The sequence below is a fragment of the Typha latifolia genome, chromosome 12, assembly GCF_019914945.1.
Source record: "Typha latifolia isolate L0001 chromosome 12, TyphaL0001v2, whole genome shotgun sequence".
NCBI lineage: Eukaryota > Viridiplantae > Streptophyta > Magnoliopsida > Poales > Typhaceae > Typha > Typha latifolia.
Window position 1 is genome coordinate 5,584,508 of NC_133097.1, and position 17,191 is coordinate 5,601,698.

The following is a 17,191-nucleotide window of genomic DNA, read 5'->3' on the forward strand; positions in this document are numbered from 1 at the left end:
CCCTCTAGAATAGGATAGAATAGTTCCTAAAAAACTTAAAATTGATTATGTGATGCTCACATATTAGTTTCTTTTTAATAGAAAAATATAATATATAACTCAACAAAAGTATATTTTGAAAGTTTTTCTTAATTAAGAGGTCATTGTGCCAAAAGGTTTAGGGTTTAGGTGTAATTATCCTTTCTTTTTATACCATTACTTTTATAATTTTTAATTATTTTAAATCTGCTCTTAATTTTTTTGCACGTCTAATTAATTTTAAAACCTAAATACGAGATTATATGTATTTGGAAATCGTCGGACAAAACAACGAGTTTCAAATATTTATATAAAATTTTTAAATCTTAAAAAATGTGCTAAGTTTTAGGAAGAAATTTACATGAGCCTACCACTAAATATAAATTGTTGATTAGATTAATCATTTATATAAAAATTATTCCTCATACTTTGGCAATCATTTTATAGAAATTAAAATTTTAAGATAAATTGGTGGCTAGGTTTTGAAGTACATTGATGTGAAGTCAACTTTCGGTCAAACTTAAATTTGGATCATCAACTAATTCTAATAGAGTTGATAGGCATTTTTTTTTTTATAACCAAGGAGGTTATGAGTTTGATTCTAACTCAACACAATATTGTGGAGAAAATTATTTGATGGTTTGGTAATTTAACTTAACGGGTCGATCGTGCAGTTGATGGTTCAGTAGTGTGATTGACTTAATAGAGCATCTTGGCAGCGTGACGGCTTAGAGCCTAGACTAGACAGCTTATTATATTAGCTAAAAAGCTTGGTGGGGCTGTAACCAATGAGGTTTTGAGTTTGATTCTAACTCAATACAATATTGTGGAGAAAATTGTTTGATGGTTTGATAATTTAACTTAACGGGTCGATCGTGCAGTTGATGGTTCAGTAGTGTGATTGACTTAATAGAGCATCTCGGCAGCGTGACGGCTTAGAGCCTAGACTAGACAGCTTATTATATTAGCTAAAAAGCTTGGTGGGGCTATAACCAAGGAGGTTATGAGTTTGATTCTAACTCAACACAATATTGTGGAGAAAATGGTTTGATGGTTTGGTAATTTAACTTAACGGGTCGATCATGCAGTTGATGGTTCAGTAGTGTGATTGACTTAATAGAGCATCTCGGCAGCGTGACGGCTTAGAGCCTAGACTAGACGGCTTATTATATTGGCTAAAAAGCTTGGTGGGGCTATAACCAAGGAGGTTATGAGTTTGATTCTAACTCAACATAATATTGTGGAGAAAATTATTTGATGATTTGATAATTTAACTTAACGGCTCGACCGTACAGTTGATGGTTCAGTAGTGTGATTGACTTAATAGAGCAGCTCGGCAGCGTGACAGCTTAGAGCCTAGACTAGACAGTTTATTATATTGGCTAGAAAGCTTGGTGTAGCCTAAGTGTGTCTCTATATCTATAAATGGTTAACTTTTTGACTAGTCTATATCTTGTAGTTTAACTTAACGGCTTGACCGCGCAGTTGATGGTTTAGTAGTATGATTGACTTAATAGAGCAGCTCGACAGCGTGATGGCTTAGAGTCTAGACTAGTCAACTTATTATATTGGCTAAAAAGCTTTGTGGGGTCTAAGTGTGCCTCTGTATCTATAGAGGTTGATCCTTTGACTAGTCTATATCTTGACTTAGGCTAATGAGTGATAAAAGAAGAACACTTAAATCCGGATGCACCTTTCTCGGGTTAACGGAATCAATCCGATACCAACTCGCACATATATACCTACAAGCGGATCCGCTACGAACTTCTGGATATTTCGGTCTCTTTTTTTTTTTGACTCCTCTCGCAGCCCAAGCAAACGAGGAAACGAAAGGGTAGAGAGGTAGCTGACTAGCGAGACGAGTTAAAGATCGCAGACGAGAGCAAGACGAGGGAAGGAAGAAAAAGAAAAAGAAAAAGAATAAGAAATCAAAATAAATTAATCGACCGTTGCCTTCGTTTTATTTGAATCGCGCGAGAGTTTGAGGCCATCCATGGCAGCTTCGGTGGAGAACCATCCTCCCCCTCCTCCTCCTCCTCTCTCGGAAGGCGTGGTGGAGAAGACGAAGACCCTAATTGGCGCGCTCAACCTCATCTCCCGCAATCTTCCCCTTCCCCCTGACGTCTTCCACGCCGTCTCCTCCATCTACCACGAAGGAGACGGCGAAGGCGGTGGTGCTGTTCTTCCCGAGGAGGATTCGGTACGCACCGCCTCCTTTTCTCCCCTTTCTCGATCTTTGTTTCGGTTGGAATTGGAGCGTTTGTTGGTAAATAGTCGCAAGAAAAAGTGTTGCTGATGGCAGTTAAGGGAATTTGCTTTTCGAGAAGTACTTCGATCCGTTAATTTTCTTGAAGTAGTTCTCGCGGGGTGCGTTGATTTCAGTGGTTCTTTAAGGGAGATTATCGAATCCGGGTTGAAATTGTGTGAAAAGAAAAGTTCTATGGTTCGAATCACACTAAATAATAAGCAAGAAATTAGGGTCAATGTTTTATGACATAAAATTGAGGTGTCTTGGCTTTTCTTTTCCTTCTTTATTTGGATTTGATGAAGTTTGTTCAGACTTTTAAATCCTTCTAAATGATTGTTGAACCTCTATGATGGTGTGCTCTTGTTAGGGCTGATATAATATCCTATTTTGCATACTGTTACTGGGTAGGATTTAGGACCTTCATGCTAGTACATCTCTTACTGGTTTACATGTAGGCTAACACAAATGACCAAATAAAATAGAGCTAATCCAAATTCTCAATTGTGCTACCCAACTTGGACATATTGATTAAACTAGCCTAAACCAAATTAAAAGGCCACAAATGAGCTTGATTTCCACATATAGAGCCCTTCCTTTTTGTTGTTCTATTGACAGCAAATTGGGTTTTTAGAACACTGGAGACATATTAGATCAACTAGCAGATTGAATTGAAGGTTCAATGTGTAATTTTATCTTCTTGGCTTGTATGACAAAAGAAATTTCAATTGATTCACTGACCTGTTCTCGGCAAGAGCTATTGGTAACAATTATCCATTTACTATTTTATGTATTTGATCTAGTAATTTTGATTAGATTCACTTCCTTCTTGTACTGTCAAGCATAAGCCTATTATGATCACATCTTGTGATATGTCTATTTCCTTCTATCAAAAACAAATCATTCTTTTGTAGATCTGTGGTGTTTTAAAGAATGGTACCTTGATAAAAGAGCTCGGGGATGCAGTATTGAATCAACAGACAAGTTGCATGTCTTGTTCAGAGTTGAGAAGATCAAAGGCAAGCCGTTTTAAGAGTTCCATCCAACATCGTCTTTTGGAGCTTGAAGGTTATAATTTGATTCTCAACTCTTAAGCATATTGCTTTGTATTATCTTCTTATCAAGTTGCATTACAATATCAATCATGTTGTGGATCTAATCTATACATCTTCACTTTGAAGATGTTTCACATCATCTTACAAACCTTTTCTTCTGCAATTGGGTCTCGCATCTCAAGGTGTGCTGCTAGTTAAAGGGGTTGAGAAAAAACCGTGAAAGGCATATTTATTTGTGGTACTAATGGAGTGGGAGGGGCTGGATTATCACGAATGTTCTAGATTCCCTTACATTAGGATTTACATGGAATTTCCAGTGACAATCTTTTGTTTTTATGCCCCTAGTAGTTGATGTCATATAGTGAAACATGTCAACATAACTTATTTATGTAATTATATTAAATGTAATTGTGTTAAATTTATTGTATTAGTCTTGACAATATATTCAAAGGCCACTCCTATCCTATTTGGAGAGGATAACCAAAGTAATGGAGACTAGAAATTTCAACTTCTCTTGATTCCCTTAAGATATATTGTCCCCTATTTGAGTTCCTGATGACTTATAGTTGACATCTGGTTGTAGTTTCTTGAACATTTTGCTCATTTATTTGTAATAGTGGCGCTAATATGTATATTTTTGCCATGTTTTCCGATGGTTAACTTTGTCAAGTATCAATCCTATTAATTCTGTCACTTAAAATAGTTGTAAGTACTAGTAGCATAATACAGGAATTTGCCACTTGTTTGCATTGATTTCCACATTGACCATTGTAGATATTCTATGTAGACATTAGAATGGAAAACTGATTTCCACCATGTATTTTGTATTTGGTTAGCTACATTTTTGAAATATGTGCATATTTAAGTTTATATGCTATTATGCTTAGCTCATATTTATATTGTCTGGTGTATTAGTGTTGCCGTCAACTAGAGGAGAGGACTTGCAAATGAAGTGCTTGCTTGAGCTATACGGGCTGAAGGTAACAGAAGCAAAAAATCTGAAGATTGTCACTTGGACGAATGCGCATTATATAGGTTTTTCTTGTTGTTAACTTATGCATTAAATTGACCTCACTAATGGATGTTGCAGGGAGTGTGTTTTCATCATGCTTATTTTGCCCTTAGTAATCAATGCTTCTGATATACATCAAATATAAAATATGCTAAATTCAATACTTTTAGTAATTTGGCACTCTAATTCCTTAGAAATATCAGGTTAGACTTAAAAATCAGCTAGTTTTTACATTGTTTGAGCTTTTGTTTCTGCTTTCAGCAATTTTGGTTTGTATTTCAGGTTCAGTTAGAAGAGTCACAAATAACAAGAAAAGCAAGAAACAGATGAGAAGTGCTACGAATAGAAAACTATGATATTGGTATCATATCTTCAGGAATTAAGTAGACACAGATATATGTAGGGTAGGTTATCCCTTAGGTACAGTATAAGGATATATACATTAACACATCTTGTTCCATGGGATGTTGTTATATGTTGTTACATTAGCATATACCAAGAGGATATAAGGATATATACATTAAAGTCTGAAATTATGTTGGTATATGCTGCTTAACATATCTTGTTTCAGCACAAGATATAGGATTAGGTCGTGATATTGGCAGTTCCTACCATTGGCCCTCCATTTTTGTGGTTGTCATCACTTTTGCTGTATATTTCACCATTTAACCGGACCCAATGTGTTCATGAAGACCATTTTGAAGGAAGCAATTAAGAAACACATGGAACTATATCTGCCTCATCGAGTTTAGGAGTCAAGTTGTCACGCTCCGATCCAGGAATATGATGGCTGCGAATCTCTAGGATAAAATCCGGAGAAAATACGAAAACTCAAATAATACTCTAATTCTAAAATAGATTGGCACGGCGGAAATGATATTTAGCCTTCAAAGTCCTCACGAAGTGACTTTTAAGTTCCTACAAAATAATAAGTCCCCATGAGCTAAACGCTCAGTAAGTAACCTACTATACTAAGAATATGTCTAATGATATATATCAACATGTGATAAATATAGTAGCAGAAAAAGAATCATAATAATATATATAAGCCGTCTTAAAAAATAAATAATTTTTTTTTGTCTCTTGTACAGAATTTCAGAATCCATCTATGCTGAATTGAAATCATAAATCATTTCATATTATCTCATATTGAATTAATCAATATAAAACGAATCAATCTCTGCTAAAAGTGCACTATCATGAAAACCCGCCAAAAGTGATAAAATATCATATTGTCTCTTTAGTATGTATTCTAACCCGTTGTCACATCGCACTATCTAGTCACCATCAGGATGGAGCCCGAGACTTTTCTAGATAGTCGATCTGTTCAGGGTCACAGTAGGTACTCTAGCCCTATTAACTTTTTCACTAGTTGTTTAGTAAGATTAGAGTCACCAGAACAAAAATTCATGAATCTTTTTTCTAATTTCTCTATACGTGTAGCATAATTGACATCACCATATCATAATTTCTTATCTCATAAAATTAAATGGGATAAGAATAAATAAAAAGAGAGATATTTTTTTTCAAATCATCAATTCTATTTTTGAATAATAAAAAATTAAGAAAATATGATTGAGTACTTGCCTTGATTGTTCAATGCAAAAATAATCTAATATTTGCATCCTAATCATAATTTGCACGGATTCCGATGCGCTCCATGATTGCCTTCTCTTTCCTTTTTTTCTCTTTGGTATGATAATTTCTTTCTTAATCTATTCTCTATTCTTTTCTCTTTATCTATACATTTTCATCTTCTTTTCTTCTCTTTTCTCTTCTCTCTTCTCTCTAATCTCTCCCAAGAATGATCTTTTTTTTTTTCCTTTTCTCGAGTGCTATAGTGTCGCCCCTACCTTCTCTCTTAAAATCCCATCTAGAGTTTTCTTCTAGGCCCCCCTTTATAGTTAAAAAATATATAATAGGAGTCCTATTAGAATAGAGATTCTAATATCTTAAAGGTATACCTACAAATTTAATTTAATTTAATTTGAATCCTAAAATATAAAAGTTATAATGAAATTCCTCATTATCTAAATGTTTATTTCTATTTTATTTATTTTAATTTTGGGTTGTTACACAAGTTCTTAATATATCGCTTCATGAAGGTTCGAACTGCTTCTTGTCAAAAGGCAGGTTGTTCCTGTGACAGAAAAAAAAAATTATTAGAAGAAAAGTATGAAAGCTTAACATGATCCATGTTAAATATAAAACTTGTACCCATGATCCAGATTAAATAGAAAAGAACATTTCTGCTCAAAATAAAAGCAATAACCTGAAGCCTGAAGGTGTCACTGATATCTACTACTTTTTGTGCCTGATCATTGACACCCTTTTCCTCTTCATCATCTTCTGCAGAAGGGTTTGCACCAGTGTCTACATCAACAGCTCCTTGAACATCAAGATCAGCCCTAAATTCATCATGCTTGTTCTTAGAATGAGAGCAATTGTCGAGTGATGTTCTTGATTGAATTAAACATATCCCGTCCTCCACACAGTATCATTAATCCTTATTGTGCCGATAGGAAATGGACACCTGTATTGGGTTCTATATTGATTTTGACCGTGCCAATGCGTGCTGGCCTACTATCTAAATGTCACACAATTATTGTATATTGAAATCATACCAGATTAAGGAGCAGGTACTCAACTTGTTAATCTGATATTAAGGCATTCCAGGCCATTAGCCATTAAATGCTGAAATAAATTGGGTGCATGTCAATTTATAGTATTGCTCTTGCATCAAAATGTTTCCTACTAAGTTATTAGTTCTTTCTCAGTTCAACAAATTTCCATCATGTTCCATTATAAATCCATAATGACTTGTTAGAGTAGATATGATGAATCATTTTCTTATTTTTGTCACAAATTGTTCCCACTAAATTTTTACACTCTAACTACTATTTTTTTGGTTTTACCAAAATGTAATATTCTACTTTTGACATGTTTCGATCTCATCATTCAATTTCTTCATTGAGAATTTATTCTTCTGCTTTCTGTTGAAATTTTTTTGTTCGGCATCCAGTTATTAGAATTGCAAAGGAAGGTGCGATCTGACGTGAGTGCCGAATACTGGTTACATGAGAAATGTGCATATCCTGAAAAACAGTTGTATGACTGGGGGATGATGCGGCTCCGATACCCCTTCAGCATGTATGGGATTGGAGATACATTTGCAATGGATGTTGATGATCGCCATCGAAAGAAGAGATACACGGAGGTTTTTAATACCACCATTTTGTATTAAATTGCTGATATTTATTCTATTTGGAAGAAAATTAATCATCTTATTTCTAAGTATATTGTCTCATCGCAGAGGATGTCAAGAATAGAAGAGGAGGAGAAGAACCAAGAGGAGATGAGAAAGAGGAAATTCTTCACAGAAATTCTTAATGCTGTTCGTGAGTTTCAGCTGCAATCACAAGCTTCTTTGAAACGAAGAAAGCAGAGGAATGATGGAATTCAGGTACAATTATATATGTTTAACTGATGTGGAACTCTGCTTCAAATAATATAATTTCCAAATCTAGCTATTGTTTTAAACAAGATGCAGAATAATCAATTCATCTTAGGAGATCTATTGAGAGTTAAGACCTGTAGAATGACATGTCCTCATGATTAGGATAGATGGTAAGGCTAATTGAACTGGTTGCCATTCTCCAGGGGCATGACTAACCTTTGTTTATGTCCTGCAAAGTGCAAATCTGAGCCAGAAAAGATGCGACATTAATTATCTCAGTTGTATTAATTACAATGTAGCTCACCTTTTTTGCTCTTGTGGTTATTTGGCTACCTATAAAATTGTAAATCTATCTTCTGCAACGTAGGCATGGCATATGCGCGCAAGACAACGCATTACTCGTGCAGAAAAAGTAAGGTTTCAAGCACTGAAAGCAGATGACCAAGAAGCATACATGCGAATGGTAGAAGAAAGCAAGAATGAGCGCTTGAAAATGCTCCTTGGCAAAACAAATGATCTTCTTGTTCGTCTTGGAGCAGCAGTACAGCGGCAAAAGGATGCTGAGCATCTTGATGGGATTGAAACATTGAAAGGGTCTGAATCTGATGATCGTTCACAAATCTCTCTCTCTAATACTGAGGAGTTGTCTTTAGATGATGACATGGATGGTGTTAATGCTGACTCTGCACAAAATGTAAAAGGTAATGATTTGCTTGAAGGCCAACGGCAGTACAACTCAACTGTTCATGCCATTCAGGAGAAGGTACGCAAAGATGTCCTGAGTCACTTAATTTCTATATTGTTTTCCTCTCAAATCTGCAAAGATAATTATTAATCCAGTCATAAATTTTTGTGGTATCTACTATTTACATGATGAAATAGTTTTTATTTATATGGTAATCAATGCATACTGATAAGGGATATAACTACCTGGATCAATATTTCGTGCTGAGTCATTCAACTTAATATTATTGGTGCTAGTCAAGGATTTTTGTTCCTGTCGAGTAATTTATCTGTAAAAAAATAAGTTTGTAAAGTGTGTTGGTAGTTTTAGTAGTTCGTTGGGATTTTGGTACTAAAAAAATATCCTGCTTTCTTGTCAAAGCTAATAACTTTATTATCTAAATTTCAATTTGAGATCTTGGGATAGATAAGATTCTTAGATATATGAAAAGTATAAATCTAAGTTGAAGTCAAAAACCAAAAACCAAAATCAATTTGGTTTAGGAAAATTGAATCCTTTTAGGTTTAGAAAAACCGATTTAGAATCGTACTTTAAAATTTGAAATCAAGTAAGAAAAGGAAATCCAAATACTAATTTGAACTAACAGTGAGAGTAGGAAACAAAAAGCTGATACCAAATAGAAAAAGTAAAGTACGACAAACACACCATGACACATTCTTTTGTCATAGAAAATCTCTCTCGCATAGAGAGGACAAACCACAGATCTGTCCAAAGCTGATCAGTCTACTTCACTAAGTAATAGAAATAAGAGTTAGTTACAACCTCTTCCGACATCAATGCCGTAGTGTTTAAGTGATCTATTGAACATGAACTACTTGATTAACTATTAAGTTTTTTTTCGATATGCATCTGAGCTACAGATCAACCTCAAGTGCAAATGTTGATACTTGTAGTGGTGGTAGATGAACGATTCAGCTCCTCCGATGCTCTATAACATCCTCTGTTGAATCTCAACAATTGGACAATTATAACTCTCTTCATAACAGATAGGAATTTAACTCTGTGAGAGAATTAGAGAACTCTTCTAAGGTGAGAATAGAATTGCCTTGAGTTCTCTCTCTATTCAGTTTCTTCTAAAATGAGAATAGAATTGCCTATCTCAATACTCCCTTATGGCCATCCATGGCATTAGGAATTGAGTATAAATCTTACTTTAAACAAAGCTAATATGAAGTCTATATCATCCCTTTTGATATCTCTTTGTATTGTGATATTGTGATGCTTGATCTACATATATTATCCTTCAAATTTATAAATCAAGGAGAAATTTTGATTTCCCCAAAGTTATTTCCCCTACTTAGAAGATTTGAGATTAGAATCTTATTGCGTATATTACACTAATATCTAGTATTAATAAGACTTTATATTAGCCTTTGAACCTATTCTAAGGCCTTAGAAAGGTTTAAAGATTATTCTTTTGATATGCCAAGATTATTCAATGTGACAGCAACACACTGGCTTGTCATGGCATTTGAGTGATATGTATCGTGCTAAGCCAAAGTTAGCATGCCTTATGTCTTTAGCATGGGTCTTTCATCTTTGCTCGTTAGTCACCCAGGTGAGGAAGCCTTGGGGATTGGAACACCTTTTATTTGTGATAAGAGATGACCTTGTATCAGTGGTCAGATTATATTATACTAAATTTGATAAATGGCATAGCTGTCAAACTATTTCACTCTACATAGGTGGACTGCACTAGAACATGCAAATCCCAAAGAATTGGGCAATCATTTTATTTTTAAGTAATTCACTTTTCAAGTGACGTGCATGGCATCATGTCTGTGAGTGGTAAGGTGACTTGATATCTGATTAACTGTCCTCTTCGAGCATGTTTTGAGTGATCCTTGATTACTGAAATTAGAAAAAGGATAAAAGTTTCACCTATTATGTGATATTTCACTCTACGTAGGTGGACTGCACTAGAACATGCAAATCCCAAAGAATTGGGCAATCATTTTATTTTTAAGTAATTCACTTTTCGAGTGACGTGCATGGCATCATGTCTGTGAGTGGTAAGGTGACTTGATATCTGATTAACTGTCCTCTTCGAGCAATGTTTTGAGTGATCCTTGATTACTGAAATTAGAAAAAGGATAAAAGTTTCACCTATTATGTGATGTGAGCAGTGAGCTATATCCTATATTTAAGTTACATTCTGTATTTTGTTGACTTCGAGCAATACACTTTATTGGACAAAGAGGCGATGTAGATATTTACTTGTGATTTTTCTTTCATTCTACCAGAACTTTTCCAATCTACATTACACTTCCTTGGCTGATGTTAGGAACCCAATGTATCCCACACTACTCTGTTATATCATTGAGTTGCATATGCAATCATACTTGTGAAGATTTCTTTCAGCGCTACATAAGGATCTGTGTTATATTCTGCTTTACGTTTTTCTTTTCTTTCTAGTTTTCTCTCTGTTATATTTGTATATAAACCTTTACAATCATTTCTGATTGGATTTACTGAATGACAGTATGAATAATGATTTCCTTTTCTTTTCATAATTTTGTAGGTAACAGAGCAACCATCAATGCTTCGGAGTGGGGAGCTAAGACCATACCAGTTAGAAGGGCTCCAATGGATGCTTTCGTTGTTCAACAACAATCTCAATGGTATTCTGGCTGATGAAATGGGTCTTGGAAAGACAATTCAGACTATCGCTTTGATTGCGTACTTAATTGAAAACAAGGGTGTTACAGGACCCCACTTGATAATAGCTCCAAAAGCAGTATTACCAAATTGGTTTCATGAATTTTCAACCTGGGCACCAAGGTTTTCTTTTAGTTCAAACATGAAAAATACTTGCACCTTTTCTTCTTCTGATGAACATTTTGATGTTCTTCAATTATGCAGTATTTCGACGGTTCTGTATGATGGGCGCCCAGATGAAAGGAAGGCAATAAGGGAAGAGTATTTTCGAGAAGGAAAATTTAATGTTCTTCTCACACACTATGATCTAATAATGAAAGATAAAAAGTTCCTGAAGAAAGTTCACTGGTATTATATGATTGTTGATGAAGGTCATCGTCTGAAAAACCATGATTGTGCTCTTTCTCGCACGCTAGTTACAGGGTATGTTACATGTTAACTGCTCGTTCTCAGACTTGGATAAATTTCATTCTTGAACTTTGTTGGTGATTTCTCTTTTTATTAGTACTACTAATTTATATTCTATTTTGGAATTCAAAAACCTTAGATTTAGAAGCCCAGAAGAAGAAGTTACAGAAATGCAGTTTATATTCTAGAAAACAAATGAAAAGGAAAAAGAGGCAGGACCAGTAAATCCATGAGAGAATTTGTAGAGTGGTTTCCTTAATTCTCATGTTGGTTGCAGAAACCAATTCCTAAAATTGTGAAAGCCATGTCAGGTACAGTGGAATAGGCTACTCTGTTTTTTAAATTATCTTTATATGAATTAAAAGAGAGAAGCTTTTTCTTAAAATTGAACACTATATAGAGGAAAGTCTGCTAACACACTATACATTTGGTGAATATAAGATACAATTATCATAGGTTTTGTTTGGTATAAGACTATAAGGTTCAGTGCTTGTTGGACATCAACCTGCTGCCTACCCAGTGATCCAGAGTAGTCTATTTGGAGTTTCACTTATCTTTGTTTGCCTATCATGTTCAGTCATGCTATCATTCATAAAATACTTTTGATGTTCTAATTTTTCCCTTAAATCTTGATCATATATTTATGTGTTTGCAGCTATCGTATTCGTCGTAGACTCCTGTTGACTGGTACTCCAATACAAAATAGTTTGCAGGAACTGTGGTCGTTGCTTAATTTTCTGTTGCCCAGCATTTTCAATTCAGTGCAGAATTTTGAGGAATGGTTCAATGCACCATTTGCATGTGATGTTTCTCTCAACGATGAGGAAGAGTTATTGATCATCCGCCGTTTGCATCAAGTGATTACCAATGCTTTCTGTTGCTTTCTGGGTCTTTCTAGTGGACCATAATAGTTGTTTTTCTCTTTGATTCTCAGGTTTTACGCCCCTTTCTTCTAAGGAGGAAAAAGGATGAGGTGGAGAAGTATCTTCCTGGAAAAACACAAGTTATACTGAAATGTGACTTATCTGCTTGGCAAAAAGCCTATTATCGACAAGTCACTGACTTGGGAAGGGTTGGACTAGAATCTGGTATGTCAGACCGGTCTACCTTTCTAGATCTCAAAGGAATCGACTATTTCCAAATTTGCAAATAGATATTCTTGTTAAGGAAATTTCAAATTAGAGACGAAAAGGAAGTGCAAATCATATAGGAGAAGCACTTAATCTTCATTAGAAACTAAGGGATTGCTAATGGACTATATATTCCAACATATAGAATGAAAACTCTCTCAAGTGAAGATCTTCAGAAGGATTTTTTATTGGGTATTTTGGGTGTTTCAATAATCTATATATCTGCTGGGGGAGTATGCCTGCTATTCAGTATTTTACCTGAGAGTTCTGTTGCTTTAAGTCTGTTGGACGCTATTGTTTAAGCAGAAACACGGATGATTCCAGGGGGAGTTTGATGCCGTCCACTTGACCTCGTTTCGCAATCAAAAAATTTTCTCTTGGATCCTGTAGCACCATATGGACATTTGCTGCAGTATCATTTGTTTCGACCCAAGAAGTTTAGAAGCCAGCTGTTTTATCTGATTATTATTTTCCTAGGTATTAACAAATCTCTTAGCTAGACAATGTGATATTCCTATCTGTAATTGCTTGAGGAAATGATCTTCGACCCAACCATGCAGACCAGATAAATTATAGTAGTTTCCTTGGAATTCATGTTATCACCAGTTTCAGTTCACAAGAAATGCATAATGTATAGGATATTATGAATCTTAAGGTATTAGGATACTTCCTAGGTGGTTTGAAGTTGAAAAGTTTTTCCATCTGTCTTGAAGTTACTTGGGCCTCTATATTCTTTCTTTAAGGAGCTTGCCAGACCAACTTTATCTTAAGCGTTGGAAAACGACAATGCACATCTTAAATTTTTTTTATCTGTAAGCTTAATATGAACACTTACAGTGACTTATGAGATAATAGTGTTTCCTTTTATGTGTAAATATTTGTTCTCAGAATAAATTATGTAAGTTACACATCAAACAACTTTGTTGTTGTCATTTATACCCTGACTTTAAAAGGATCAAACTTGTTTTATTTATTTTAATTACATTGTCTTCCTGTTTTTAACTTCTGATAATGTTCTTTTTACGGCTTAAAAGAATTTTCTATATGCAGGGATAAAATCAAAGTCTCTCCAGAATTTGTCAATGCAGCTCAGAAAGTGTTGCAATCATCCTTACCTGTTTGTAGGAGAATATAACATGTGGCAAAAGGAAGAAATTGTTAGAGCATCAGGGAAATTTGAATTGCTTGATCGTCTGCTTCCAAAACTGCGGAGAGCTGGACATAGAGTTCTTCTGTTCTCCCAGATGACGCGTCTTATAGATGTGCTGGAAATATACTTGCAGCTGCACGATTTCAGGTACCTTAGACTTGATGGGTCAACTAAGACTGAAGAACGAGGTACATTACTGAGACAGTTCAATGCGCCAGACTCTCCATACTTCATGTTTCTCTTGAGCACGAGAGCTGGTGGTCTTGGATTAAATTTGCAGACTGCAGATACTGTTATCATCTTTGACAGTGACTGGAACCCACAAATGGACCAACAGGCGGAAGATCGTGCCCATCGTATTGGGCAAAAGAAGGAAGTTCGTGTTTTTGTGTTGGTTAGTGTTGGCTCTGTCGAAGAGGAGATCTTGGAACGTGCAAAACAGAAGATGGGTATCGATGCAAAGGTCATCCAGGCTGGGCTTTTCAACACTACCTCCACAGGTTGGTGCTCTAAGTGCAAATAAGACATGCACTAATGTCATAGCTTGAGGTTTCATCTTGTTTGTTCTTTGCAGCGAAGGATAGGCGAGAGATGTTGCAGGAGATCATGAGGAGAGGAACAAGCTCACTAGGAGCGGATGTTCCAAGTGAGAGGGAGATAAACCGCCTGGCAGCACGGGGTGAAGAGGAATTCTGGTTGTTTGAGAAGATGGATGAAGAGAGGCGGCAAAGGGAAAGATATAGATCGAGGCTTATGGAGGAAAATGAGGTGCCAGATTGGGTATACCATAAAAGTAATGAAAACAAACCCAAAGGGAACCAAAGTACAGATGCTGAGAGTATCCTTATGAGTGGAAAGCGACGTCGTAAAGATGTAGTTTATGCTGATTCACTGAGTGATGTCCAGTGGATGAAGGCTGTGGAAGAGGGAGAAGACTTGTCTAAGATAACTGGTAGAGCAAGGAGGAATGGACACCCTTCAGATGGACACGAATCTGCCAATTATAATGTGGTAGGAAAGGATATGTTTGGCCAAAGGAATGTGGATCAATCTTCAGATAAAGGAGAAAACAGTGAAAATATGACGCGCAGAACGTCGAAAAAGTCGAGAGTTCTGCTGCACAATGAAGATGAAAGTGAAGGTGAAGGTGATACCAGCAGTTGGCAAGACAATGTTGCAACATGGAGGAAGCACAAGAGAAAGCGATCGAGCCAGGCTACTCCGGTTCAGAATCCGATGTAAAAGGATGGGAGGGTTTCTGAAAGTTAACTGTAATTTAATTGCATTGAATCTAAATAATTAAAAAAAAAATGACCACTGAGAGCTGATTGTATTGCTTGTTAGTTCTGTATTTCTTTTACAGCTTCTTAACATTATTATTGTAGTGCTGTCAGGATGATAGGTGATCAGATGTACCATGTACACATTCTTAAACCGACAATTGTAGAAATACTAGATTTGTACTGCGGATTATAAGCTCCTTGATTTTAGCTAGATTTTTGTTGGGCTCCTGTAAAAATATTCAGAACCACTAATTATTCAATTTCTTGTGTCTGTCGCAAGGAGTAGCTAAGCTGCTGCTGTTATATTTTAGCACTTTAATTTTATCCATTGCATATTACTAATGTTTTCTGTGATAAAAGTATTTTACTTTTATCAACTTCAATTCTTTGGAGGTTAGGTTCTGCCAAAGCTCTCTCTTCAAGTAGTTTTACAGAATCTTCCATTAGTTGATTTGTTTGCTTTGAGTTTAGAGATCTTCTCTGAATTGGGTCAGGAAACTCTAAATTGATTCAGTAATTAAACATCTTTTTATTTTTTTTATATCTAATTAAATTTAGACTTAAAAAAATTAAAACTAAAAAATAAGATTAACTAATCGAGTTTGGAGCTTAATCTTAAACTAAACAAGGCTCGGAGTTAGCACCAATTCTCTCTTTAAGCTAAGGATTTTTGCCAAAACAGAATCATTTATTTCCTACTGGTTGGATTGGCACAAGATAGTAGTACCTCTTGAAAGATGGTCGAAAGAAGAAATCTCTATTTGATTGGCCTTCTTCCTATACCTGTGAGTTCTATTGGACCCAGAAAATGAGACAATGGAAGAATCTTTATCTTTGTGCTAAACATGATCTATTGAATTCATAACTCATTATATACCCTTTATCAATGTCAACTAAGTATCATAAGCAAATTGATCCCTAGACATTCATTGTGGAAGGATCTTCAAGTTAGAGGCATATCCTCTTTCCTAAGATCAATGGAACTTACGTTTTTCTTGGCCTCCCTTATAGATTTTAGACTCCTCCCTCTTTCTCTCTATAAATTGTTGGGCTTTTGCTCGGTTTTTTCTCCTCTTCTTTTAACATTCTAACCAGGTTACAAGATAATACTTTGGGGGATTTAAATTTAATATATTTGTTTCCACCATGGAGCCCTATTAAGGAATGTTTTCTAAAATTATGTTTGCTTCCCAAACCTATTGGAGGACTCAACGAGGGAGAATGTTTTTTTCACTCTCTTTTTCTTCCTATTAAATATTAAGAGAAACATTCTCTTAGGAGCTGTTTGATTTCTTGTATTTAGAAATACACATACATTAATAAATTCATGTTTATGTAGATAGATGTTGTATCTAGAGAAACAAATAGATTATCCGGTCGATTGCATTTTATAATGATGTATTTGTTAAACACGAGTTTGATTTGTTGTATTTTATAATATTATTTTGATATTATAATTATAAATATTTAGTTGTGTTTCTTAGAACCAAAAGACTGTATCTATATTTTCAACTAAAAGAAAATTAAATTTCAATTGAAACGATAGAAGAAAGATGAGTCAAATTAGGCTACGTGCAGTCTTTTGGCATCCACTTGGAATAAATATGTGCCAAAAAAAAATACATATGAGTCTAATTAGTTTTTTAAATTTGATACGCCAAACTAAACAATATTTTTTTAGTTTAGACACTGTATCTATTAATGCAGCATTTATAAAAACCTCCGACTAAATAGCGCCTTAATTAAAATATTAAGAAGATATTGCATGTGAGCCCATCTTAGCTCTCATGGATTAGAAACTAAATTTTGTGTTACACTTTATATATATATATATAAATAAATTTTCTAAACACCCCTAATAGAAAGATAATTAATTGCTTTATGCATAACATAATAAAATCTATTCCTCTAAATAGTTTGAAAACTAGACCAAATACTTAAAAAAAAAGAAAAAAAAACTCTTAAAATTCATGTCAAAATTGTTTCTGATGGTCCTCCGGATCAAACATAGACAAAAGTTAAAAGCACCC

General features: G+C 35.0%; 1 protein-coding gene across 1 annotated transcript; it reads left to right on the forward strand.

The window, feature by feature from the left end:
• The first annotated feature begins 1,840 nt into the window (after positions 1-1,840).
• Positions 1,841-15,351, forward strand: LOC140799273 (probable ATP-dependent DNA helicase CHR719). Its single transcript, XM_073153526.1, has 12 exons — positions 1,841-2,218; positions 3,178-3,331; positions 4,234-4,298; positions 7,353-7,547; positions 7,644-7,793; positions 8,155-8,550; positions 11,054-11,313; positions 11,395-11,613; positions 12,254-12,455; positions 12,533-12,686; positions 13,779-14,378; positions 14,453-15,351. The coding sequence occupies exons 1-12, from the start codon at positions 2,012-2,014 to the stop codon at positions 15,118-15,120; spliced, it is 3,270 nt and encodes a 1,089-aa protein (XP_073009627.1). The 5' UTR covers positions 1,841-2,011; the 3' UTR covers positions 15,121-15,351.
• The last annotated feature ends 1,840 nt before the right edge of the window (positions 15,352-17,191 follow it).